Raw genomic sequence first — 25,406 nt, 5'->3', positions numbered from 1 at the left:
TAAAATAAAATTGAATTAAGAACATAAATTAATTTAAAAATAAGCTGTTTTCATGCATTTTTCTTTGTTAGGCAGAGATGGATTTTTTTGGTTGGTTACCATGTTTATCACTTATATAGCAGGCATATCAAATTACATTTCTACTTGTAAGATAGGCCTGCCTAAATGAATATTTACTTACCCTATAAATAAAAGACTCAAATAATTTCTCATAGAAATGGTAAAACTTTATGTTCACCAATAAGTAAACAAAACACTGTTATCTTTATACCTAAGGATGTATTCCTTTGCCTGAGCCAATATTTACGTGAAAGAGTTATGATGAAGAATACATCAAAATGTTATTCTAGAAGTCGAAAGTTTCATGCTTTAAGAAGTGCCTTGATTGGACTTTGGCTTTCAAGGAAAGGGATCCAATACCAACACCTTAAATATAAAGTCACTATCACATAACATTTATCAAGTGCCTCTATCCACATAGCCAAATTCACCTAAGATATGAACTTTGATTGATTTCAAGATTCCTCTGTTGTTACCCTCTAGTTTCTGGTTTTAAAAGATTCACTGTTTGAATTTTTTGTGTATGTGCATATCTTTTTAAAAAGTTTTAATTGGTGTGTTTTGTTTTTATATTACAAACATTTACAGCTTGCGCTATTCCAGGAATAAGGAAAAGAAGTAGGCAAAACTAACAGTACAGTGACCTCATTTGAAAGTACAAGTAACATTCCACAATTGTAACATCCTTCTATCTGTTCAAAAAAAATTAACTAATGAAAATTATTCTTTTCTCCTTCCTATCATCTACCCACTAAAAAAGTGAAAAGAAAAACATATTCCTAGTAGCAAATATACATAATTAAGCTAAGTAAGTTTTCTCATTGGCTGTATATGAACACAATATATATTTCTTCTGCACCCTAAATCTAGCACTTCTCTGTGAGGAGGTAGATAGTATATTTTACCCTTGCTATTTTGGAATCACAGAGTCATTGTAATGGTTATAGATTTTAGAGCTTCCAGAGTTTTTTGTCTTTATAATATTGTTATGATTGCATAAATTAGTATTCTAGTTCTGCTCATTTCATTCAATAATTTTTAAAAAAATCTTCAAAAGTTTTTACTTTTATAATATTGGTGTTAAAAAATACATTATTCTTCTGGTTCTGTTCATTTCATTCTGTATCAGTTCATTTAAATGTTTCCATGTCTCTTTAAAATAAACAATTTCTTTGTTTCTTATACCATCATTATCATCCTAAGGTCTATATGGCTTCCAAAGATTCCTTGTATGTACATATATTATTTTATAACCACATATATTTTTTCATGGGGGATACTAGAATTTTTGTTTCCATTTTTAATAAAATTTACCAATGATTAATAAACATAAATGTTTTAATTTCACTAATAATTTCCTTCTGGCTCTTAAATTATGGCTCTATAATCCAGAAAAACAAAAAAAAATTATACATGAAATAGTGGAACTATTATTTCCTATTTTAAATAAAAGTGTATATTGATTTTAACAAAGAATAACAAAATCATCTTGATAGTTTCCTTGTCCCCTTTTCTTTCTTTTTTTTTTTTTCTTTTTCTTTTTTTTCCCTTGGACTTGTTGCTTTTAAATACCATTGAGTCTATTTTAAATACCATTTTCCCTTGACCTATAAATGTCCCCAGTGTCACTGCTGTTAATTACTTCATATATTAGCTAAAACTAAAGTTGTCTCATACTGAAAATCATTTAACCAAGACAGTCTTTAATAGGAGATAGTTAAAAGTAGAACAATTCTTCCCTTTGCAATTAAACATCTCTGTGGTATAACAGAAAAAGCACTGAACTTAGTGTTATTAGAGAATGGGTTCCCATATATCTTCGTTATTTATTGCTTCTATGAACCTTTGGGGAAGTTGTTTTTTCTCTGTGGATCTGGGTAGATAATTTTTAAGATTCCTTTCACCTCTAACTGCTAACAGTTGATTCTTCAAGAGGCAGGGTTAAAAACTGAAAAATTTGTTAACTGTGATCTACAGTTTGTTATCTGTGAAATATAAAAATATTTCACAGATAACTTTGCTTTTGTGTTTGATTGGATTTATTTGTATGGGAAGATCCAGAGGATCTGGGCGGGTTGGGGTGCTGAGGGAAGGCATGGTGCCTCAGACCCTCATAGTTTAATGGGGTTTGTTGGACTTCAGTCCTATGAAATGCTTTGAGTAGGAATATCAATTGACAATTAGGAACTGACTGCAATTAAAAAAGACTTTCTGACTCCAAGTCAGATAGACATTTGGGATGGAAGCATTGAGCTTGATAGGAGGGAAAAAATAAATTGAAAAGACAGATTAAATTTTTATGGGCTCTAATCAGTTAGCAGTAATTCCAAAAGACCTTAGTCCCTGGATCTGAAAGAGTTCCTTTTTCTTGGGTGTGTAAGGGTACTGCTTTCTAAAGTTGCTGACTTAGTATGTGAACTTTAAGCTAAAAGAAATATAGGAAATCCCACTTATTCTCTTCTGGGCAAGAGGTAGCATGTAAGCTAGACTTCAGCTAAGGCCAAGTAGAGGGCATGAGAAAGAGACAAGGAATCACAGAAACTTAAAATGATGTCTAGCAGGGAGTGACAGGGATGCCATACCAAGTAGAGTGTAGGGTCAGCAGAGAACAATGCCCCAAGGGAAACAGGCCAAATGAAAGCAACATGATTAAAAACAAGCCATCTCCAGCCCAACTCAAAGATGTGAATTGTACCTATACATGTATTAACTGACAACATGTGTATGTCTTACCACATAAAACTGATATGAGTCAACCTTTTCCATTTATGGTGTGAATATCTGAGTCAGAATACTCCCAGGTTTGCGGAACAATGTTTTATTGCTATTTTTATTACTATTTTATTTGTTAAATGCCTTTGTTCTGAACTAATTCTGTCCTCTGGCTATCAAGTAAAAGGAAATATATTGGTGGGGGCTTGTGCACTATGGGTTTTGCTTCCTTTTTTTTTTTTTTTTTTTTTTTTTTTAAGTGTACTAGACTCACAGAGTATCTTAAATGTTTGATGGATTTTCTGGGGTTCCATGTATAAAGAAGAGTCCTAAGTTGCTATATTTACAATGGTGAATGTTCTATATCTACAATGGTGAATTCTAAACAGGAATGTTTAAAAAATATTCAAAGATAAATAATTTTTTGAGTAAAGAGGCAGAATGCTTTTTATTCAAAAATGTCCTTATGAGCATCATAGAATCTTCTCCAAGGAGCCTGATGAACAGAAAATTGCTTTGTAACCTTTACTAAGTTTCCCCTAGTGGATTCAAATATCTTCTTATTTTGTCTATTCTTTGATTTTAAAAGAAAATCACTAGGTCCTACCAAAAGACCTCAGGAAACCATTAGGAATTTAAATGTTAAAACTATGGAGGCACTGACAAGATCTTGAACTCTGAGCAAGGAAGTGTGTGAGGAGGATGGAAGGAAAAATTCCTTTTACTAAGTACTAACACTTTCAAGTTATATGCACCCAGATACAGAGAATAAACTCAATGGGATTTTGAGGAACCATCCAACATAAACAGGATAGGGAGGGAGTAACACAGAAGCTTTCAGCCCTTCATCAGAAATCCTGGCAATGGATGGGAGTGTTAACATGTCCAGTACACACACCTTGAACTGATAGTTTGATTGTATCAGTGCCAAGTGACAATGTGGGGATATCCAGGAGATTTGGCCCATCTGAAGAAAAAAAAGACTGTCTCATCTTTCCCATGCTGATCAAGGGAAATGGAAAAGAAATGAGGGAAGTATTTGAAAGGGTCCCCAAAGTGAACAACTCACATCAGCTTTTCCAAAGTATGCGCATCCTCAGGGGCTATAGGCTAATTACCAATGTCCATTCAATTTCTGAAGGAAAGGATGTGAGTAATGAAGGTATTGTAAAGTGGGAAGTTCAGAATTAGGGGCTGGGGCCAAGCAAGAGGTTCAGGAAGATTGAACATGAAAGAGCTAGGGTTACTTCTAGGATATGTTAGCCAGAGGTAGCAGGGTACTCTTAACAGAGAACTTAGAAAACGGCAGCTCCCATCTCCCTTTTTTTGTTGGCTCCCCACTGATTGTACTCAGATTTGAGTCAAACATTGTGTTGAAAGTGCTGGATTTCAAGTTAGAGGATCTGTATTCCAATCTATCTTTGCTGTTTACTATCTATGTGAACTTGGGCAAGATATATGACTTTTCTGGGCCTCAGTATTTCCATCTGTAAAATTAGGGGCTTGGATTAGATGGCTTCTAATGTCCTTTTCAGCTCCAAGTCTATGATCTTATACATACTCACTAGTTTGGTGAGTTTGGACAATTCACTTAAACTCTATATGGCTCAATTTCCTTAACAGTAAAATGGGAATAATAGTATCAACCTCGCAGAATCTGTGTGAAGATAGTATTTGTAAAGCACTTAGCTCATGCCTGGCACATAGTAGGTTTATAATAAATGTTTATTTTCTCTTTCTTCCCTCCCTTCCTCCCTCCCTCCCTCCTTTCCAATTTCCTTTTCTCCCTTTGTATTTTTCTTCTTTCCTTCTCTTCATTCCTACCTTCCTTCCTTCTTTCTCTCTCCCTTTCGCCCTCTTTCTCTTCCTTCCTCCCTCCCTCTTTCTCTTCCTTCATCCCTCCCTCCTTCTCTTCCTTTCTCCCTCCCTCCTTCTTTTCCTTCCTCCCTCCCTCCCTCTTCCTTCTTTTCCTCTCTTTCTTTCTTCCTTCCTTCCTTCCTTTCTTCTTTCTTTCTTTCTTTCTTTCTTTCTTTCTTTCTTTCTTTCTTTCTTTCTTTCTTTCTTTCTTTTTCTTTCTCTTCTTTTTTCTTTTTTCCCCTTTTCCTTTTTTCTTTTCTTTCTCTTCCTTCCTTCCTTCCTTTTTTCCTTCCTTCTTTCCATTTTCAGTACTGTAGATGAAGGATATTTCAAGTGTGGCAAGTAAAATATAGTTTTGGTACATTATTGGCAAATAATATCTCTTCTTCAAAACATATACACATACACAATTATAACCAGATTATGTGACTCTATTAGTAATAGTGGTTTTAGGGGGCTAAAAAGAGAGAAGGAAGAAATGGAAGAATAATGTGATCCTGAACTTCAAAGGGAACATTTGTGGAGCCAATTTAAATTCATTCAAATCATTTGATAGCACCTTCTTCCATTTTGCTTTTCTTTTTCATTTCATAGCATAGTAAAAACTGACATACAGGGTGGCCTACTTCTAAGAGAGGTAGTGCTGAGTCAGAAAAGCCTGCATTCATCTTCTACCTCAGATTTTGACTATGAGCAAATCACATCCTGTCTCTAAATCCTAGTTTACTCATGTGTAAAATGGGGATAATAAAATTTGTAATATCTAGATCCCAGAGTTGTTGTGAGATTCAAGGAAAGAATTTATGGAAGATTCTTGGCCTTAGAAGATATATAAATGAGTTATTCAATTCCATTCAGTAAATTATTAAGTGCCTGCTATATGCCTGGTACTCTATGAAGAGCATGGGGTACAAAGACAAAAGCCCAAGCCGTGTCTCCTATTAAAGAACTTATTTTCTATGTAATTTAAGTTTCTCCTTTATTATTAGGACTTACTTATTTCTCTGAGGTAGTGTGATTTCCTGCAACCAACTTGTTATTAAATTAAATATAGATCCCGGCCCTCTTTTCACTGTGATTTTTTTTTTATTTTATTTTTTTTTTTTTTACTCATTTTAAGATTTCATGGATTGATCAGACAGCTATCTAAAGCACTAAGAGGGTAAGTCACTTGCTCAGGATCATACAACTAATATATGTCAGATAGAGGTGGGAGTTTGAAAGTGGGCCTCTATTTCAGAATTCAGGACACCTCTATGTCCACTAGTGTACAGTGCCTCTCCTAACTCTAATGACTACTTATTATTGTCTAGAAGTCAACATTCTGTTAAGAATCAGAAAGAAATACATTTATTACCTGGTTACAAGCTTTCTTGCATTAACAGAGATAGAGCTTGAAGCTGTAATGAAAGCCTTTTTGGCATGGTAGGTCAAGTTAGGAAAGGCAGGTGATGCAGCAGACCTAGGACCATCCTTGGAATAAGGAGGCCCCAGGTTCACATTCTGTCTCTCATATAGGCACCCAGTCATTTGACCTCATAGGATCCCAAGAAATTTCTCAAGTTACTTAAGAGTAATTTAAGTTTCTTAAGTTTCCATATCAAGAATCTCCCACATGGATGAAATCATCAATCTGTCTTCATTTAAAGCTTGAATTTCACTTTTAAAATCCTGTCACCAGCCGCCTCTCCTCCTCCTCTTCCTTCCCCCCGAGTCTGTTCTCTTAATGTCAAAAGTTGTATATTTATGTGGTGGAATTCTTCCTTTGTCCGGTTTTTAAAGTGCAAACACAAATGGGAATAAACATGAGTCCCTCTAACACTTTAGTGTAAATGACTTTATCAGAAGATTCCTTGCTGACAATCTGAGTGAAAACACCCTGCAGAGGGAGTTGAAGAAGGACATTGAAAGGGAAAGTGGGGGAGGTACATAAAAGAGACTTTCCCTCCCTTGAAGGGCCAGCCTTTCATTCTGAAGTTCAGGAAGAATGGGAACATTTTTCTCCTTTAGTTGGGAAGAGAGGAAATGAAAAGAGGGAAAGTAGAAGAGGGATTATGCTCATACCTCTCTTAGCTGTTGATTTAAACGTGTGGACATGTATGCATTTCAGGACAAGTCTCATAGACTCCAGGGCATGCCCTACGTAGGCTTTTTTCCCTTTTATGGTGTTGTATACGTTATTGGCAGTCAAGAGATGAATAAGCATTTTTTAATCTGCAATCAGTCATGTTCCTGGGAGTACAAGGAATTAACTCTACACTGCTCTTTCTTTATTTCCTGACTTCCCTTTTATCCCATTTCTGAACTGTCTACCATCTACTCATCCAAGAAAAGAAGAAATGAAACAAATAAACAACCCCCCCCCCACTTTCCTATTTTGTAATCTGCTGAGGCATATAGTTATCTGCTGATTTAGTCTACTTTAGGATTACTATCATGTTTCCAGTCAGCCTCACCACACAGTGTGTGTGTGTGTGTGTGTGTGTGTGTGTGTGTGTGTTGGGGGAAATAGAGATGCAATTTACTCTGTCATTTTCAGATGCCATAACCTGTGTCTTCTTCAATATACTATTTTTTTCACATTGCAAACTCCTTGAAAAATAAGACCTCTATTTTATGCATACTTCATTTTGCCTACATTATTTGATTTTCTCTTGTTGCCTTAATCCTGGAGTTCCTGTTTGCATTTCTGCTCTCCAAAGCTATCATTAAGTGGAAGGAAAAAGTCAAATGGATTTTCTTGTTTGCTGTTACATCAATCCCTTCATTACTTATTATTTTATATCTACCATTTGTACACAGACACTTTTATACTTTCAGTAAATCTCATGAATGTATGCATTCCATACATCCATCAGGATGCCTAATTTTTGTTCATGTTCTTACCTAGATCCTCACAGAGGACTCATTCAATACCTAGAGATCATTTCTAGGACTTTTTACATTTTGAGGGTAGCAATAGAATGCTAGAATTGTCTATCTACTATCTGTTATCCCTACATGACTGATACACCTCATTTCCTAATCATCCATTTCCTCATAGTTTAGGCCATTACTGGAAAGATGCTAGAGTCTGTTTGTATCCACAATGCCTCTCTCCATTGTCCTTTGGTTCAACCTCAATTTCTTAATTCCTTGGAATTGAGAGTATTCCAAGACATGCAATAAGAGAGCACTATTAGAAGAACATTTTTGTTGAAAAGATGGGTCTTTGCACCAGGGAGTAGCTTGAGATCATTAACAGTTCTGTGTAATTTCCCCAAATACAATACTAATTCACTGTCCATCTGTAATGCTTGACCTCCAAATATGGAAGATTAGTTAGTATATGATCAGTTACAATGCTTTATTAATTTAGATTATGATATGAAAAAGTTACATTTAGGCAAAAGAAAGGCAAATAGTAACCGAAGGTGTATTGAGTTGGATTGTTGACAGGGGTAACATAAATAATGCCGATATATATGTACAAAATCTTGAGTGCTGCATGTAACCCTCACCTGTTAACTTTGTCCTGTTACAGGTGGACAGTATTCCAGAAATCTCAGGTTAGAGTCACTAGCTAGCTTTTGTGTAATGGCTAAAATTTCATCACTTTAACTTACACCTAAAGGGATGAGGTCAAGTGAAAAGACACCAAATGATTAAATAGCAGAAACTGACTTTTTCCCTGACAGTTTGATAGGAAACTCATCATCATATATTCATGTAACATGTATGATACACACAGCTGCATGTCTGCAATTTTGGCCAATCCATTGAGTCCACATAAATGTTAGTTAAGAATGAGTCAGGAATATGATTTAAGAAGAAGATTTAAGAATATATGATTCTTCCTTCTTTAATTTCTCTTTATTTTTTAATTTCTTTACATATTTATTAGTGTTTAAAAAGACATTTATTAAGTACCAATTATGTGCCAGGAACTGAACTGAGTGATTTTACAAAAATTATTTCATAATTCAGAGAGAGCTATTAGGGAAGGCTGGAGTTTAAGCCTCAATCTTCACTCATGCAGGCTATGTGATTCAATTTCTCAATTCCACTCACAGATAAGACTCTTAAGTTGTAGAAAATATGTTGACCTCTATAGTAGGAGCTTCTTATAATTAGGAGATCATAGATCTATTTTAAAAAATTTGCTTTAAGAAAAAATGAAAAAAATCTTTAATGAGATTTTTTTTTTTTTTTTAATATGAGTGACCATTTTCAGGAATAAAACTGAATTCCAGTTTTCTTGGTTAATTACTTCAATTCATCCTGTATTTTTTAGGAAAAAAGTTTTCTAACCCCATATATCTCATTCTTCATTGTTTTCGATTAGTGTGATTGTCAGAGGGAAGATGACTAAGATGGTGGTGTTCTGTAAGGTGGGGTACTGATCTTACTGAGAAAAAGAGAAAACAGCAAGAGTATTATTAAGGAAAAAAAGTTTAAAGCAAGTCCTTTCATACTTCAGAACAAAAGCAAAAAAATCTGAAACAGTAAAAATTCAGTTCTGTAATTTTTTCCTCATGCATCCTTCAAATAGCAAAATTTATTATGTAAACAGTTGAATTAGCAATTAATCACTGACAGTTATTACTAACCATACAAATGTTGTTGATATGTCTATTTTGTACCTATATTTAGGAATGTTTCTCCTACCAAAAGACAAAATTTTTTAAAACATGGAATCTTTCTCAAGGATGTTGTTACTAGCTCTGACAAAATGTCTAAGAGATATTAAACCAAAAGTCATCATAGCTAAAAACACCCTGTAATTCTTTTGAATGATATTAAAAAATGAAAATGAAGTAGTGACAGATGTTTACTCTATGAAGGAATGAGAATTTGACAGAAAATACTGAACATTGAAGCACATTTCAAAGGAGTCATTTCTCTGCTGCTTGGACTTTATGTAGTTAATGGCACCATTTGGAAATTCAATTTGGTCCGTAGTGATGAAGTTTTTCTCTTTCTGAATTTTCATATAAAAATCATTAATTGCTACTTTGGAAATTGAAGTCTCATTTTTCTATACCTGAGTGCATGTTTAAAATCTAGGTCATAAGCAATTCATGATGTCATTCCAGAAACTTGTGTCTAAGCTACTCATCCTCCTCTCTTAATAACCACAAAATTGTTTTGTCTGCTTTTCATAGACATAGCAAATAAAATAAAATAAAATAAAACAGTCAGAAGAAAGAAATCACATCCACATGAACATCTCCACAATCAGAACTCAAAGCCAAGCCATTTTTGAACTTTGAAGATAAGAGGGACAGTTAATGCCTGTTAACAACTTCCAATGTTTGTGCTCCTGTGATTTATACTCAATTTAAAATGACCACTAAGGAAGACATATTTCACTTAATCGAAAGCACAGGCAAGGTTGACTCATTAAAATGCATTAGCCTTTCTCTTTATGCCAGGTCAGATATTCACTCAGAAAATAATGTAAAATATGTATTTAAAACATAATCATGAAAGAAGCTTCATTCTGGGGTCAGCCCTACTGTGTGCAAAGTCTCTTACTGTAGTAAAGCAGAAAGTATATCAGTACTGCAGTTAGAAATCTGTAATCAATTCCTTCCTCTGACATTTTACTTGTATGAATTAAGCAAATCATTTAACCATCTGGGCTTCAGTGACTTTACTGGTAAAATGCAGAGGCTGGACTAGCTCTCATTTGATGTCCTTCCCAGCTCTAGGTCCAGGATTAATGAAAAATCAGTCCACTTTTAAGTTCATCCTCCCACAGAAATAATATTCTCTAAGTCTCTTTACCAAAGGTTATTTTGAATGTTCAACACTGAAAACTGTTTATAGGAATATACAAAATCATTCATAGTTCTCCAAATTTTGACTAACACAACCCAACCCCTGGCAAATCTCATATAACGCTATGCTCATTAGCTCTTTAATCAAAATTTCCATCCAAGGTAAATATGCATTAATAAGAGGATGGATAACTTTTGGAAACAGCATGCCTTTGAATTTGCCCACAACAAATTTTAAAATGAAATTTTATTAGTAACCTTTTGTTTTTGCATTATAGCTATTTCTGGATAGATCCATCCTAATTTGAACCCTCTTTTGTAAAAGAAAAAAAATTGAGCAAAAACAGGCAATTGCAGTAATCTCTTTTTTTTGAACAACATATACAATTGTCTGACTAGCAGTCCCCAATTTCTCTACTGAGAAGAAATTGTTAAATTTCTATACTTTTTTCTCTGGGACCATTGTTGGTTTTTCAATTATTTCAGTTTCTTTTCATTGATCTTTTCCTTTAGATTGTTGTAATCATTGTGTATGCTATCCTTCTGGATTTATACGTTTTATTTTGTAACTGTGTATCTATTTATTAATAAAAGGACTATTGGTTTGCATACAGTTTGACCAGTTTGCTGCATCACGCTCTCATGGCACACCTTGATGACTTAACCTCTGAGATCTCGTGTATTCCTAAGAAATGATGAGTACTGAATCAAGTGATAGGCTGGTGGATGGATTATCAAGGGGAAAAAAATGAAAACCAAACCAAAACAAATAAAACAAGCAAAAGAGTCTAACTTCCCAAATTTCATGGGCTGAAGGTTTGGGAGCTTTCAATAGATTACTCTCATGAAAATGTGAGCTCATTCAATATATACACATACTGAAGGAATCTTATTCTTTCCACTGACCTACATCCGATTAACAATTTGAGGTTGCTATGCTATGATGGAAGATTTACTGTGACCTTGTTCCTTCATTTATTTCTCCTTTTCTCTGGCCCTAGAATGGCTTCATTTGTAACAGTTTTCAGTTGAGTAGTGCCAATGGAAACAGCTCATACAAAGTTTATCATCCTAAAAAAAATAAAGGAAATTAAAAGCAAAGGTGGCATTTGGGTAAAGACTTATTTTTAAGGAATTCCTAAGCTAGAGCCATTCACTTGTGAAGGAGCTAAATATACTACTTGTAAAATGTTAAGCACAGTCTCTAATATATGGTAGGTGCTGAAAAAAATGCTTGCTTGTTGTCTTCCTTTATTCATGAGGAAAAAATATATGAACAGAATTGAACCTGTGGCTGCTGTAAGGTTGTTGGCATCCTGGGCAGATGCCCAGGTGGAAAAGGCATTGTGACCCTGGGGAAGTCACTTAACTGAGGTTGAGACTCAGTTTCCCCATCTGAAAAATGAATGAGAGAGTTGAACTAGATGGCCCTTCAAATCACTTCCATTTTTAAATTTATGATTTATGACCAAAGTGAGTATTTATTTCCCTAGCATTTTTTGAAAGGCTAGATGGTAGATAGAAGTAGATAGAGAACATATGACAGTAATGGGAGAAAGCCTGAATTCAAAGGGACATACAGCCCGAGGGAGCATAGGCAAATGACAACCACAAGATATTCAAACTTAGAAAAACCAGCCCAAATGTTTACAGACTATTTGTACCCGACATGTGGTAGAGCATTTCAAGCTCATCTTGGTCTGATCAGCCAGCTGAACACACTGTAATTTGACCCTAACATAGTGTTGTCATCTTGGTCCTCTTTGAGAACAAAAGATAATAATTAACCAGCCAGTGTCTCCAGGAAACACTCTAAAACTCTAAGTTGCAGAAAAGGTACTGAACTGTTTGGGTAGAGGAAATTCTTCAAACAGATCTGCCTGCAAAGATGAAGTCACATGTCCCATCCAAAAAAGATAAGAGAAGATATATTGTTAAGATATATAACCTGTTCAGAACCCTTTAAATATATCATGCCTTGGGCTACTGCCAGGTTTGCCAGGACCTTGGCCAGCCTCTATATTCCTGTCCAAGATCCAGGGCCAGCTATATTTCTAAGTTCACTTTCATTCTTCAACTGATATTCATATTCAGGACATAAATTTCTAATTTCAATGATTAAATTCCCCTCTGCCCCCCATTCTCTGGTAGAATATTTAGGTCTCCTTCTGGTTGTTTAATTCCAGTGGAGTTATAATTCTAAAAACATGAGAAATCATTTTTGCTCCATGGATCATACTCTTGCCTACAAGAAAACAATACCAAGCTCCACCTATAGCCTATCCTGCACCCTAGCACGCATAGCTAACTGACTGTGCAGAAGGAATGATCACACCTTCTGGTCTTTTCAGGCAAAATGACAGAGCAATCCCCTACAGTTTTATGCCTCGCATCCTTTTGTTTGAATTGTCCCAGACCTTCTACCCCTCGGCAGATGGGGGAAAGCTGTGGAAAGATTCAGTGGCTCAAGGACCAGGGAAGGGACTGTTCTGGCCAAGTGGTTCATTCACCAGATAATTGCTTCCAGGCAGTTTTAGTTTTGACCAGGTAGAGAATTTAGAAATGAGGAAGATTTTTATAAAACCATGCAGAAAACACTCACAGTTTTGGTTTGGCGAGCAGCGGAGGTGGCTCCTTTGTGGGCGAAAGCAGGACAGCTGGCTTTGGGGCAGATTTATTACTATTCGCTTTGCCATTAATCAGTCCATTTACTCCATGGCTCATATGGATGCCATTGGTTTCCCTCCTGGCAGAGTTGAGTTGCAGTTGAAGGCCTCCCATGCCTGGTGCAAGCTCAGGGTGGGTCACTGGCTGGCTCTCTGGAGGTTTCTCTGGAGTCATCTCAAAGGAACTGATCTCTAGAGGTGGAGGGGGAGGAGGATCATGTTGGAAATCATCACTGTTAGACTGTCTTATGGAGTCATGGTCACAGTTTTCCATGTTGGCTAAGGGAAGGAAGGAGGGAAGAAAAAAAGAAGAAAGGGGAAAAAATAAGACACCACAACTCTAACGAGTTATTTTCACACTATACAAAATCTTTTTACAAATACTGTATGCTGTTAATCCATCAAAGGGCAAGTGACTACAGTGCTCCTGCATGATGTCTGGACAATGCCAGCTGGATATTTCTGCCAGAGGACTTTGCTAACTTCCACATTTGCTTCAAACAGCAATTGACCACTGGATTAAAGATTATGTCTTTGTAAGGGGAAACCAGCTACTGCTTATTTAGCAGCAATAAGAGATGCAGATTTCTCACAGAGGCTGAAAACAGAATTTGATCTGTGTTGAATACACTAATAAATTAACTAATAAACACTTATTTAGTACCTACTATATGTAGGCACTATGCTAAGTGCTAGGAATAGATAAAAAGGCAGAAGGCAGTTCCTGCCCTCAAAGAGCTTTCAATCTAGTGGTGGAGACAACAAACAAATCATTCAAATAAGCTATATATTGAGTAAATAAGAAATAATTAAGAGAGGGAAGGCACTAGAGTTAAAAGGGGTCATGAAAGGCTTCTCATAAAAGATAGCATTTTAATTGGGATATAAAGAAAGCCAGAGAAACCAGTAAGCAGAGTGGAGGGGAAGAACATTCTAGATATTCTGGATATTCTCTGGCATTCTCAGCCAGAGAAAAACCCTAGAGCACAGAGAGAAAATGTCTTATTCAAAGAATAGTCACTGGATAGAAGAGAATTTAGTGAGGAATAAGATGTGAGAAAATTGGAAAAGGGAGGGTAGGGGAGGGCTGGGTTATTAATGTTATTAGAGGCAAATAGAGGATTTTATATTTGATCCTAGAGGCAATAGGGAGCCTCTGGAGTTTATTGAGCAAGGTAGGTGACATGGTCAAAACTAGACTTTAGGAAAACCATTTTAGTGGCTGAATGGAGGATGATTCAGGTTGTAGAGTGACTTGAGGCTGGCAGATAGGTGGTGAAGCAGACAGAATGCCGGACCTGGAGTCAGGAAGACCTGAATTCAAATCCAACTTCAGGTATTTATTGGCTGTGTGATCCTGGGCAAGTCACTTAACTTGTCTGCTTCAGTTTCCTTATCTGTAAAATGGCAATAATAATAGCATCTCTCTCGACAGGGTTGTTGTGAGACTTAATAGTTGTAAAGGATTTAGCATGCTTACACAGTAAGTGCCATATAAAGCAAGCAAGCAAGATTGACCAGTAGGCTACTGCAATAGTATAGGTTTGAGGGTCTGCACTATAGTGCACCTCTCCATACATCTGATTAAACAAACTCAATGCTCCTTACTGACACAGGCTCCTCGAGTACTCCTAGAAGAGTACTGGGGAAGAGAGGAAGGGATAGGTATTCTTCCCATTGTACAAATGGAGAAGATGAAAAATTCAGTTAAAGGACCTGCTTGACATCTCAGATCTCAAAGCAAACCTCATCCATGTAACTGGAACATTTATGTTTGGCTATGGTGTTCTATAAAACACTGATTGATAGTGGTGGTATATAGGAGGGTCACATCAGATCAAGCCCAGGGAAAGGCCACAGAGCTCACAATAATTCTGTATTCCATTACATTCACAGGACCCTATGGCAGAGACTCTGGGATCTTGCCCAAGGGTGCCCACATCTGTGAAGACGAAAGGAGGATGTAATTCCTTTCCTTGATGTTCTTCCAGCTTGTCTCTCCCTTACTTCATGGTCAGCTGTGATTGCCCTGCTTCTTCTGCCAGACTCTGGGATCTCCCAAAGGTCTGGTCATTGTCACACCCTGCCCCATAACCACTCAACATGGTCAGACTGTGCTCTTTAACTCTCATTGTCCTGGGATATCCTTTCAGTATAAGCCAACTGTCTCTGCTTCCACCAGCCCCTGAGTTTTACTCCAGGCACTGGAATTCCTAGCTATGGCTTTAATGTCATCTATTTCTCTGACCCCTGGACTTTGGATGAGCGATCCAGGTACCACTGCTGGGACAAGCCTATCTGGTGCCAGCATGTCGGTAAAAGAACCTTACATTTAGGCTTCCTTGTCAACTCCAGTCCTTAATCAGGCTTTCCCCTGCATTGGAGAATGACTTATTCACATGAGCTCTTCTCAGGCGGAGCCGGACCTTGTTTTTCTGCTCTTAATTGGGAGAATTCAGGGGAGTATGCAATCACCACTCTCCTGGCTCTCTACTCCTTTTTATCTTGCCTCTGCTGCCACCTAGCACCAAGCTCTTACTCTCCGGGAATCAGTCTGACAAGAATGTCCGGAACCACTCTAATTCATCAGACAACAAATTTTCCTGTGCCATATCTCAAAGCACTAGGCTAGTCGCGCACTGAGAGAGACTGAGAAGTATGGAAAAATCTGAGAAAGGCAATGGAATGAATACTCGGGTTGAAATCAAATATTGAGGAGATAATTGTTTTCACATTAAAGGATTTATTTGTGAGTTTATATATTAATAACATTTCTCTTGTCTGCTCCCACCCAGAGAGAAATCGCCTATAAGAAAAGATTTTTTTAATGGGAAGTGAGAGGGAGGGAGATCAATTCAGCAAAATTAGCCAACAGATTGAAAAAGTTTGACATTATATTTAGTGTTCCACATCCATAAGCTTCTCACATCTGAAAAGACAAAGGGAACAGTATCTTTTCAAATCTCTTCTTTGGGGCCAACTTTAGCTGTTTGAATTATTTTTTTGATATCCATTTTTTGGGGGTAATTGGGGTTAAGTGACTTACCCAGGGTCACACAGTTAGTATCAAGGCTAAATTTGAACTCAGGTCCTTCTGGGACACCAGAGCCAGTTCTCTATCCATGGCACCACCTAGCTGCCTCTACATCCATTTTTTTTAAAAACAGGAGCAATAGAACATGCTACTCTTTTCACAGAATAATGGTTTCTAGTTGCTGACGAAACTTAATTTCATAGATTAAAAAAAAATCCTTTCACCCTTCCCATATTAGCTCCCTTCTTATGCTTCCCTATCCAGATACTTCACTAATGATCAATTACACATATGTCTGGATCTTTTGTGTGGCTGCTTTTCCATGCCTTGCTATATCTCAGCTTCAGCTGTTAAATAGTAGAAACGTCTGATCCATTAGTTTCTAAGAAAATTTCCTGGATTACATTTCTATAACACTGCAAAGATTTACAAAGCATCTTCCTCAGAACTAACTATAAGACAAATAGAATGAGAATTATTATCCCCATTTTGCAGGAAAGGAAACAGGAAAAACTGGAAATCTCTGGGTGTGTGTGTGTGTGTGTGTGTGTGTGCATTGCACTTGCTGATATCACATGGCCTTGAAAACTCTTTCCTATTTTCATGGCTCCCCATCAAAAATAGCTTTTATTTCCATTAACAAAGTTACCTATTAGGAGAAGGAAGCAAGACTTTAGCAGAGATAATATGGGAACATCAGCCAGGATGCTAAGAGAACTATTTCCTGAAGTACAGTAGTTGCTTTCTGAAGCAATTAGTTAGTTAGAACTCTGCATGCTGCCACTGGCAGTGATCTGACATTTTAAGGCAGAAACTCTGCATTTCCTCATCAATCATGTACCTGAGTTGACAACTAGTTCTGCTGTGCTGGAAACAGATCCATATTCGTTTCTTGCAGAGCATGTGAAGATTCCCGCATCCTCAGGAAAGGTCTCTGCAATGACTAGGGTGCAAATCTCCTCTGGAAAAGAACAGAGATTAGATCAGACCACAGAAGAGACATGAAGGCTCTCTGCTAAGAAACTGGGAAAGAGCCCCATCCTAAATTATAAAAAATAGACAAATCAGAAAAAGATAATTAGTTACAAAAAGGATCTTTTAGCTTGAAAAAGTTTTCAGTCAAGTTCTTAAGTGATAATTTCTCCTGCTTTCACTTAAATATTTCAACAATTAATCAACAAACACTAATTAAGCACTTACTGTATGCTAAGCATTGTGTCAGGCATGTAGGTTACAAATAAAAAGAATAAATAAAGTTTATATTCTAATTAGGGGAGATGATAAGTATATATATATATATATATATATATATATATATATATGTATGTTTACAGTATCTTTAACTATCTAGCAGAAAAGTCAGCAGGACCTTCTCTCCTCCATTCCACTAAACTACTTTTTAATCTTAGATATCTCCTTTTCTTCCCCCTCTGAGGACAAGATGCTACCCTTGCCAAATATAACCTTTTATCCTTTGTCTCATCCCATTTCTTGACTTATCGATCATCTCCATTCTCTTCGGACTCTTAAATTTCTCCCTTACTGGCTCCTTCCCTACTATCTACAAATATATTTAAGTTTTTCCCCTTAAAAACACCATTATCCATTAACTTTGTCCCTGCCTCAAGCTACCATCTCTTTTTCTTCTTCCCTTTTCCCTTTAAACTTCTAGGAATGTTTTAGATTCACTGTCTTTACTTCTTCACCACCAGGTAAACTCATCAGCCTCTAGCAATCAATCTTCCATTCTTCCAACTCTATAGAAACAGCTCTTTCCAGGGTTACTATTGACCTGATCTAATTTCCAAATTTAATAGTCTGTTCTCAGTCCTCATCTAACGTGGCCTTGCAGCCACTTGACACTACTGACTACAATTATTTCTTATATTTCTCCTCCCTTGGCTTCTACCATACTGTTCCATACTAGCTCTTTTTCTCCCTTCATGGTCACCATGTTAGCTTTTCCTTCAATGATTTCTCTTCCTTTGTGAAGTCTCTATCCTTAGAACTAATCTCTTTTTTTCTGTTTTCTTCTTTATTAATTATAATCACTCCTCTAGCTATTGTGATGACTTCCATGAAGATGACATTAGCAGTTATCTCTTCTACTAGCTCCAAATACATTTGTCCAACTGTTATTCTTTAGCAGGATATCCCACTCCAACTTCAAACATGGCCCAAACTGACATTTCCAAAAATTTGCTCTTTTTGACTTTACTGTTTTTGTTTTTGTTTTTGGTTAATAGTAGTACCATGTACTCAATAAGCAGTCAGCGATATTTTTTGGACTCATTTCTTTCACCTCTCACATCCAATTAATTTGTTATCATTCAGCTGTTCCAGTCACGTCCAACCCTTTGTGACCCCATTTGGGGTTTTCTTGGCAAAGACCCTGGAGTGGTTTGTCAATACCTTCTCCAATTCAGTTTAGTTAGGAAACTAAGGCAAGTAGGGTTGAATGGCTTGCCCAGGGTCACATAGCTAAAGAAGTGTCTGAAGTCAGACCTCTTGAATTTGGGAAGATGAGCTTGTCTGACTTCAGGCTCAACACTCTATCCACTGTGTCACCCAACTACCAAAACTCTCCATGGCTGGTACTTCAGGACTCTAGTGAGGAGGCCAGATCTCCAAATTGTGTAAGTGTTCCTATTTTCTCCCTTTTTTGGAGTCATTTTGTATGATTTTGAACTTTTAGAAATCAGGGATTGTTTTTATAAGTCCAATTTTGTCAGTATCCAATAGAACTAGACAAATAATGATGATCAGATGATGAAGGGGACCAAATGTATAGGTGAGTTGAGGAGGAGAGAAAGACAAATTTCTACACATGTTAAACTATAGGTTAGGACCTTAAGTATCATTTACTATATTTCATACTTTATATAACTAAATGAATGAATTAAACATTGCTTGCCAAGTTATATTTATATATCTACTCCATTAGCTCAGGAGTCAGTAAAGAAACCAATTGTATGAATGTTTATAGCTTTTGATGAAAGACTACTCTGATAATGTTGATTTTAACCTGTCAGAGAGAAAGAATTTCCATGCTTGTATCACATGAAAACTCAGATGAAAAAGAATTTATTTCACCAGGAACTGTAACTAGTCATCACCAGAGATAAGATTGGCTTGAGTTTTCCTACATTAAGTAGGAGCACTTGCAGCCCTTTCTGGATATAATGGTAGTATGTTATATCAGAGAAAGAACTTTGTCAAGTAAAGAAAGATCTAGAATAAACTGTAGACAGAAAGGCTAGAAGAAGAGGGTTCTGCAGTGAGCCACATGTGCTGAGAAAGCTATATGTTTTGCTCATCATTCAGTGACATTATCAATGGAGCCATTTTCAAAAATCTTCAGAGAAAAGTATACACTTTGCAAATATCTGTTGAATTGTATTCTACCAGTCAACATGCTCACATTTTCTCTATCTTAAAAGTATCACAGTTTAATCAAGATTCCATTGCCCCCACTCCTCTTCTGAGTTATTATCAATCCTTTTCTCTTCTCTTTATTGGTAAATTCCTAGGAAGACGAATTTCTATTACCTCTACTTTCTTAATACATGTGCACTCTATAATGTTATCTTCTCTTCTTTTATTCTACTGAAACTTCTCATTCCAAGATTACTGATTGCTGCCTTCCCCCTCAAATTGCCAAATCTAGTTAGTTTCTTCATCTATAAAAATGGAAATAAGAGCTATCTATCTTCCATGGCTATTGTGAGAATTAGATGAAATAATAATTATAAAGTACTTAGTACAGTGACTGGCATTTGCTAAGCACAATATAAATGCTAGCTATCATCATCATTATTATTACTATTATTGTTATAATTTTTAATTCTCATACCTGTTGAGCTATTTGATGTAATTGACACTATTTATCATCCTCTCCTTTATAAAACTCTCTGAAACCAGATAGTCTAGATTTTCCAAATTTGATGAGATGTATATGAAAATTAGTCAACCATATAGAGCAAATTATGATGTTTAAAAAGTATTAGAGATAATTTCTGTGTAATCATTTTAATAATACAAACATATTATTAATAAAATGATTTTTATCATTCATATCATTCATAAACTGAATTTTAGACACCATACTATTGCTAAGGGTACAAAAACAAAAATTAAGCAATCCTTGTTCTCAAAGAACTCGCAGTATAGCATACAGAAAAAGACATATAGGGTCTATGAATATAATATCATCCCTCCTCCATTTGCTGTCATTATAGCTTTTCTTCACATACAGATTAACTTTGTTGAACTACTTGCTACATAGCTGAATGTTATGATACTTGTTTATTAATTCAATTCAATAACATTTACCCAAATTTCTACTATGTGCCAATCACTGTGTTGAATTCTGGGGATACAAAATGAGGCTAGACAGTCCCTGCCCTCAAAAAGTCTACAATCTACTGAAAGAGACAATGTGCAAACAAATATATACAAAACAAATTGTGTATGGAATAAGTAGGAAATAATTAATAGAAGGAAGGCATTAGAATTAAAATGTGTTGGGAAAGGTTTCCTGTAGGAAGTGAAATCTTAGTTAAGATGTAAAAAAATCAGGAAGGTCTGTGGTCAGAATGGAAGAGGGAGAACATTCCACGGGGGATAGCCAGAGAGAATGTTTGGATTCAACAGATGGAGTGTCTTTTCCATGAACTAGCCAGAAAACTAGTGTCACTAGATCAAAAAGTACATATTGGGGAGTAAGGTATAAGAAGACTGGAAAGATAGAAGGGGGCTAGGAAATGAAGGATTTTGAATGCCAGAGTATTTTGTATTTGATCTTAGATGTAATAGGAAGCCACTAGAGTTCATTTCATATTCTCTCTCTCTCTCTTTCTCTCTCTCTCTCTCTCTCTCTCTCTCTCTCTTCCTCTTTCTCTCTCTCTCTCTCCTTCCCTTTCTCCCTCCCTTTCTCTCTCTCTCTCTCTCTCTCTCTCTCTCTCTCTCTCTCTCTCTCTCTCTCTCTCTTTCTCTCTCTCCCATTCTGTGTTTTGTCTCTGTCTCGGTGTCTGTCTCTGTCTCTCTCATTTTCAAATGAAAATCAATTTAGTGGTTGAATGGAGAATGAGCTAGAGTAGGGGAAAGAACTGAGTCAGACCTAGCAGATTATTGTGGTAATCAAAACATGAAGTCACAGTTTTGGGAGAGAGGAGCTTTAGGGGGAAAGACAAAGAGTTTTGTTTTGGATATGTTGAGTTAAGATGTCTATTAGTCATCCAGTTCATGATATCTGAAAGACAGTTGGAGATGTCATTTGAAGGTCAGCAGAGAAACCGGGGCAGGAAAGGTAGATTTGAGAGTTATCAGCACAGAGATGGTAATTAAATCCATGAAATCTGAAGGAGTATAGAGGGAGAAGAGGAGAGAGCTTAGGACAGAACCCTGAGGGACACCTATTTTTAGAAGGCATGATTTGAAGGAGAATCCAGAAAAGGAGGCAGAAAAGGAACAGTCATATAGGTAGGAGGAGAACTTGGAGAGGTTGGTGATCTGAAAACTTAGAGAGATCAGTAGTGCCAAAGGCTGCAGAGAAATTGATATTGAGAACTGAGAAAAGGCCATTTATTATCTTTGGCAACTAAGAAATTACTAGTATCTTTAGAGAGAGCAGTTTTGGTGGAATGATAAGGTCAGAAGCAAGAGTATAAGAAATTAAGAGAAGAGTGGAGGTACCTACTGTACGAAATCTTTTGAGGAATAGAAATAGACAATGGTTAGCAGGGATGGAAAGATCAAGGGTTTTTTTCAGGACAGGGGAGATGTACAGTTTTATAGGCAGTAATTTATGAGACAGAAGAGAGAGAGAGAGAGAGAGAGAGAGAGAGAGAGAGGAGAGAGAGAGAGAGAGAATATAACAGTAGGAATGACAGAAGTAGCAATCTGTTAGAGGAGATGGGATAGAATAGGTTCACTTGAACATGTAAAGAGGGATGGAAAAGGAGCAAGTAACAGAAGGCACTTGAGTGATAATAGATAAGGAAGATAGAATTAATGATGAATGTTCTCAATTTTTTTGTTAAAATATGAGGCCAGATTTTCAGCTTTCATTCAGCTAGCCAGTCAACAATCATTTTATTGACACTTTTTATGTGCTTGTGCTTAGCAATGGGAATAGAGAACAACAGTTCCTTTCCTCAAGGAGCTTACACTCTAACAAGGGAAAACAACACATAAAAGGAAGCATGGCACGGGGGCATGGTAGAGAAAGATTGTAGTATTATTTGGAGAGGAATGAGACCAGGTTGGCTTGATGCTCTCCTTCAATGGAGGTTCTTGGAAGAGTCACCCAATTGGAGGAAGAAATTTCTCTCTCTCTCTCTCTTTTTCCTTTCTGTCTTCCTTCCTTCCTTCCTTCCTTCCTTCCTTCCTTCCTTCCTTCCTTCCTTCCTTTCTTTTCTGAGACAATTGGGGTTAAGTGACTTGCCTAGGATCACACAGCTAGTAAATTTTTGAGGCCAGATTTGAACTCAGATCCTCTTGACTTCAGGGCTGGTGCTCTATCCACTGTGCCACCTAGCTGCCCCAAATGAAGAAATTTCTGGTCATGCTAGTCAAACTCCAGAGTAGATCCTAAAGAGAAATGAGGGTTCTATTCAGCATATTATTCTGTATATTACATTAAATAGTATATTATTATCCTCTAGACCTATTTTCTCTATTCTGTCCTTCTCCTCCAAGGAAATACCATTAGGAGACTATGGAAAATCCACTTTGGGGTTTAGAGATTTGCTATGCCATTTTGAAGACCTTGGCTTATGTACTTTAAGGATGATCTTGTCCCAGTATAATTTGCAGAAAAATAATTCCAATGGTTCACATTTATAGAAAGTCAAAAGGTTTGCAATGCAAATTACATATATTACCTCATTTGGCAAAATGAGACAATATAAAACAAAGTGAGTAAGGACATGTCGAGCTGAATAAAGGAATGACATTATTTCATACTGTTTTTCCTCACTTGAGAATCAAAGTGTGACGAGAACAAAGGAGTTCAGATGCCTAAGTCCGTCTCAATGGAGTTTCCTTAATTCGATCACAAGGCGTTGGGAGCTCTGAATATTTTGTTAAGAGGCAGCACATCTGTGTCAATTAAAACTGGATTAATTTTCTTTTTTTGAAGTCATTGCATGTCTAAAGACTTCCTGTGCTGGAAAGATCAGTCAGAAATGAGTGTTTAATTAAAAGCTCAGCCCTCGTGCGTTCTCTTCAGACTGAAATACTTTCTTTGGCAAGCTGATGCAACTGCTCGAGTAGCTCATATACAGCAGTTGGGGCGTTTCATATTACTGGAGTGTGTTGGGTCTTAGTGGACCCATAATGATGACAAATGATTCATAAAAGACCCTACCAGACAGTACTGAGTAACACAGGCGAGGTTCTGGATTAGGAAAATAGGATGGGACAGTCTTTGCAAATTCTCATGCTGTCTTTGGTAGGTATGTTGAAATGCACATCTGTTTGTTTAACTCCACACAAATTTTTTGACTTTTATAATGCTCCAGTGGTGAGGTTAAAACCCTGACCAGCTTATCACAACATCATTGAAATCTTTATTCCCAGTTGCTTCTGGAATGGTAATAACAAATAGGTCAAGTTCACTTTTTCTTAATTTTCCAGACATGTTCATAGTGATAATCAACCAATCAACTCATCAACCAAAAAGCATTTATTTGCCAGATACCATGTGAAGTCCAAAAGGAAGACAAAAATAAACCAGTTCCTACTCTCATGAAATTTACATTTTATTTTCCACAACAAATTCTTACATTAGGAAGATATTAAACTCAAAGTAATATTCATGTTGGATATTTTTAACTTAAAAGATGGCACCAAATCATGGACTTAGAGAATTGTGAGCTAGCAAAGATGTTTGAATCATAGGATTTCAGATTTGGAAGAGACCACTGAGGTCATTTAGTTCAACCACTCCAAGAAAAATCTCTTATAACAGAGTAAAATAATTAAGCAAAACTTACAATATATTGACTTCATCCAAACCATTATTCATAAAGTTCAAAAAGCATAATAAATGACTAATTCCTCACCTGTGCTGTTATCACAATAAAATATATCTTTTAACAAAAATAAATAAAATTAACTTTTCCACACACATATTTTATAACTTAAAGACTTCTCCGAGATCATTTAGTCTACCCCTCCACCTGTTTTTACAGATAAAGAAACATGCTCCATAGCTAGGCTTTAAACCTAGGTCCATTGATTGGACTAGAAACTCCAACAAAACTAAATGATGCTGTTGGCTATATTAATAAAGATCTAGAAAGGAGAACTCATTTATACTTATCTGGGCAATCACTGTTGTTTCAAGAGGGATCCAAACTTGACCCCAATTATCAATCGAGTTGGGCTAGGGAAATACTCTCAGATTCTCCCAAGGCATGAGTCCAGAATCAGCATACTATATGGGCTTATTCTATGTGCTTAGATTGCATAGAATCTTAGAAGTCAGGAAGACTATAACTTTTCTCCTTTGTGACAGTCACTTATGTTTCCTTTGGTCAAGTGTGCTAGAAGTGATTATAGGCTTTGTGATTCTCAGAAAGGCAAAGCTAGAACTAGCAAGAGGACAACCAGGGTTCTGATCTAGGGGGGGTGATATCTTGTGGGGAGGGGATGAATCTTCCCAGAAGTACTTTTGGTGCGAGACCTGGGTTAAAGAATCTCTGCTGGCTTAGACTGCCATGTAGTGTTCAGTCTTCATCAGGTTTCTGTTGCCATAGAATCCCCTTTTTGTCTATTTTGCCCCCCAAAAAGTTTTGACTAAGGTGACTCTAAGGTGATTACTAACTTAAGTTCCAATATGAGGTTCTAAAATATTCCATAAGCAACCACTACCTAAAATATCTTGCAATATAAGTATAGGTATTTCAATGGCAATCATGGAAAAGATGCTGTAGTTCAATTTTGGGCTTTTTGTAGTTGAAAAGAGAAGTATTTATAAGACAAAATCTTATTGCCACTAGTAAGGGCTAGCAAACATCTGAGGATATCTTGACATTTGCAATTACAAAATTCTAAGAAGCAATTTTAAAAAGTTTATTTCTTTGAATAATAAGAATCATGGAAACCATATAAAAAAGAAACAATAAGAGAGTATAAATTGTCTATGTATTTTATCCCTTTTTTGGTATATGGGATATCTGGGATATCTTAATATTGAGTTATAGTTAAAAGGTGGATGGGTTGGCTTAAAGTTGTTTGATATGAAGATGAAGTTATCATATTCATGGCTCTTTAAAGATCCGTTTTCAATTCACCATTTTGTAAGCCTTT

The 25,406-nt window shown here is 36.4% G+C and overlaps 1 protein-coding gene across 3 annotated transcripts in view; it reads right to left on the bottom strand.

The window, feature by feature from the left end:
• PALLD (palladin, cytoskeletal associated protein) overlaps positions 1 to 25,406 on the bottom strand; it is a 470,544-nt gene that overhangs the window by 216,909 nt on the left and 228,229 nt on the right. For all 3 annotated transcript variants that reach the window (XM_031943909.1, XM_031943906.1, XM_031943908.1), the window contains exons 9-10: positions 16,933 to 17,052; positions 12,994 to 13,336 (exon numbers count right to left, since the gene is read on the bottom strand). In XM_031943909.1, coding sequence (XP_031799769.1) covers positions 12,994 to 13,336; positions 16,933 to 17,052 — 463 coding nt within the window. The remainder of the gene's footprint in view (positions 1 to 12,993; positions 13,337 to 16,932; positions 17,053 to 25,406) is intronic.

This window comes from Sarcophilus harrisii, chromosome 6 (assembly GCF_902635505.1).
Source record: "Sarcophilus harrisii chromosome 6, mSarHar1.11, whole genome shotgun sequence".
Lineage (NCBI taxonomy): Eukaryota > Metazoa > Chordata > Mammalia > Dasyuromorphia > Dasyuridae > Sarcophilus > Sarcophilus harrisii.
Note: the sequence above shows the minus strand (reverse complement) of the source record. Positions and strands in the feature narration are given on the sequence as shown.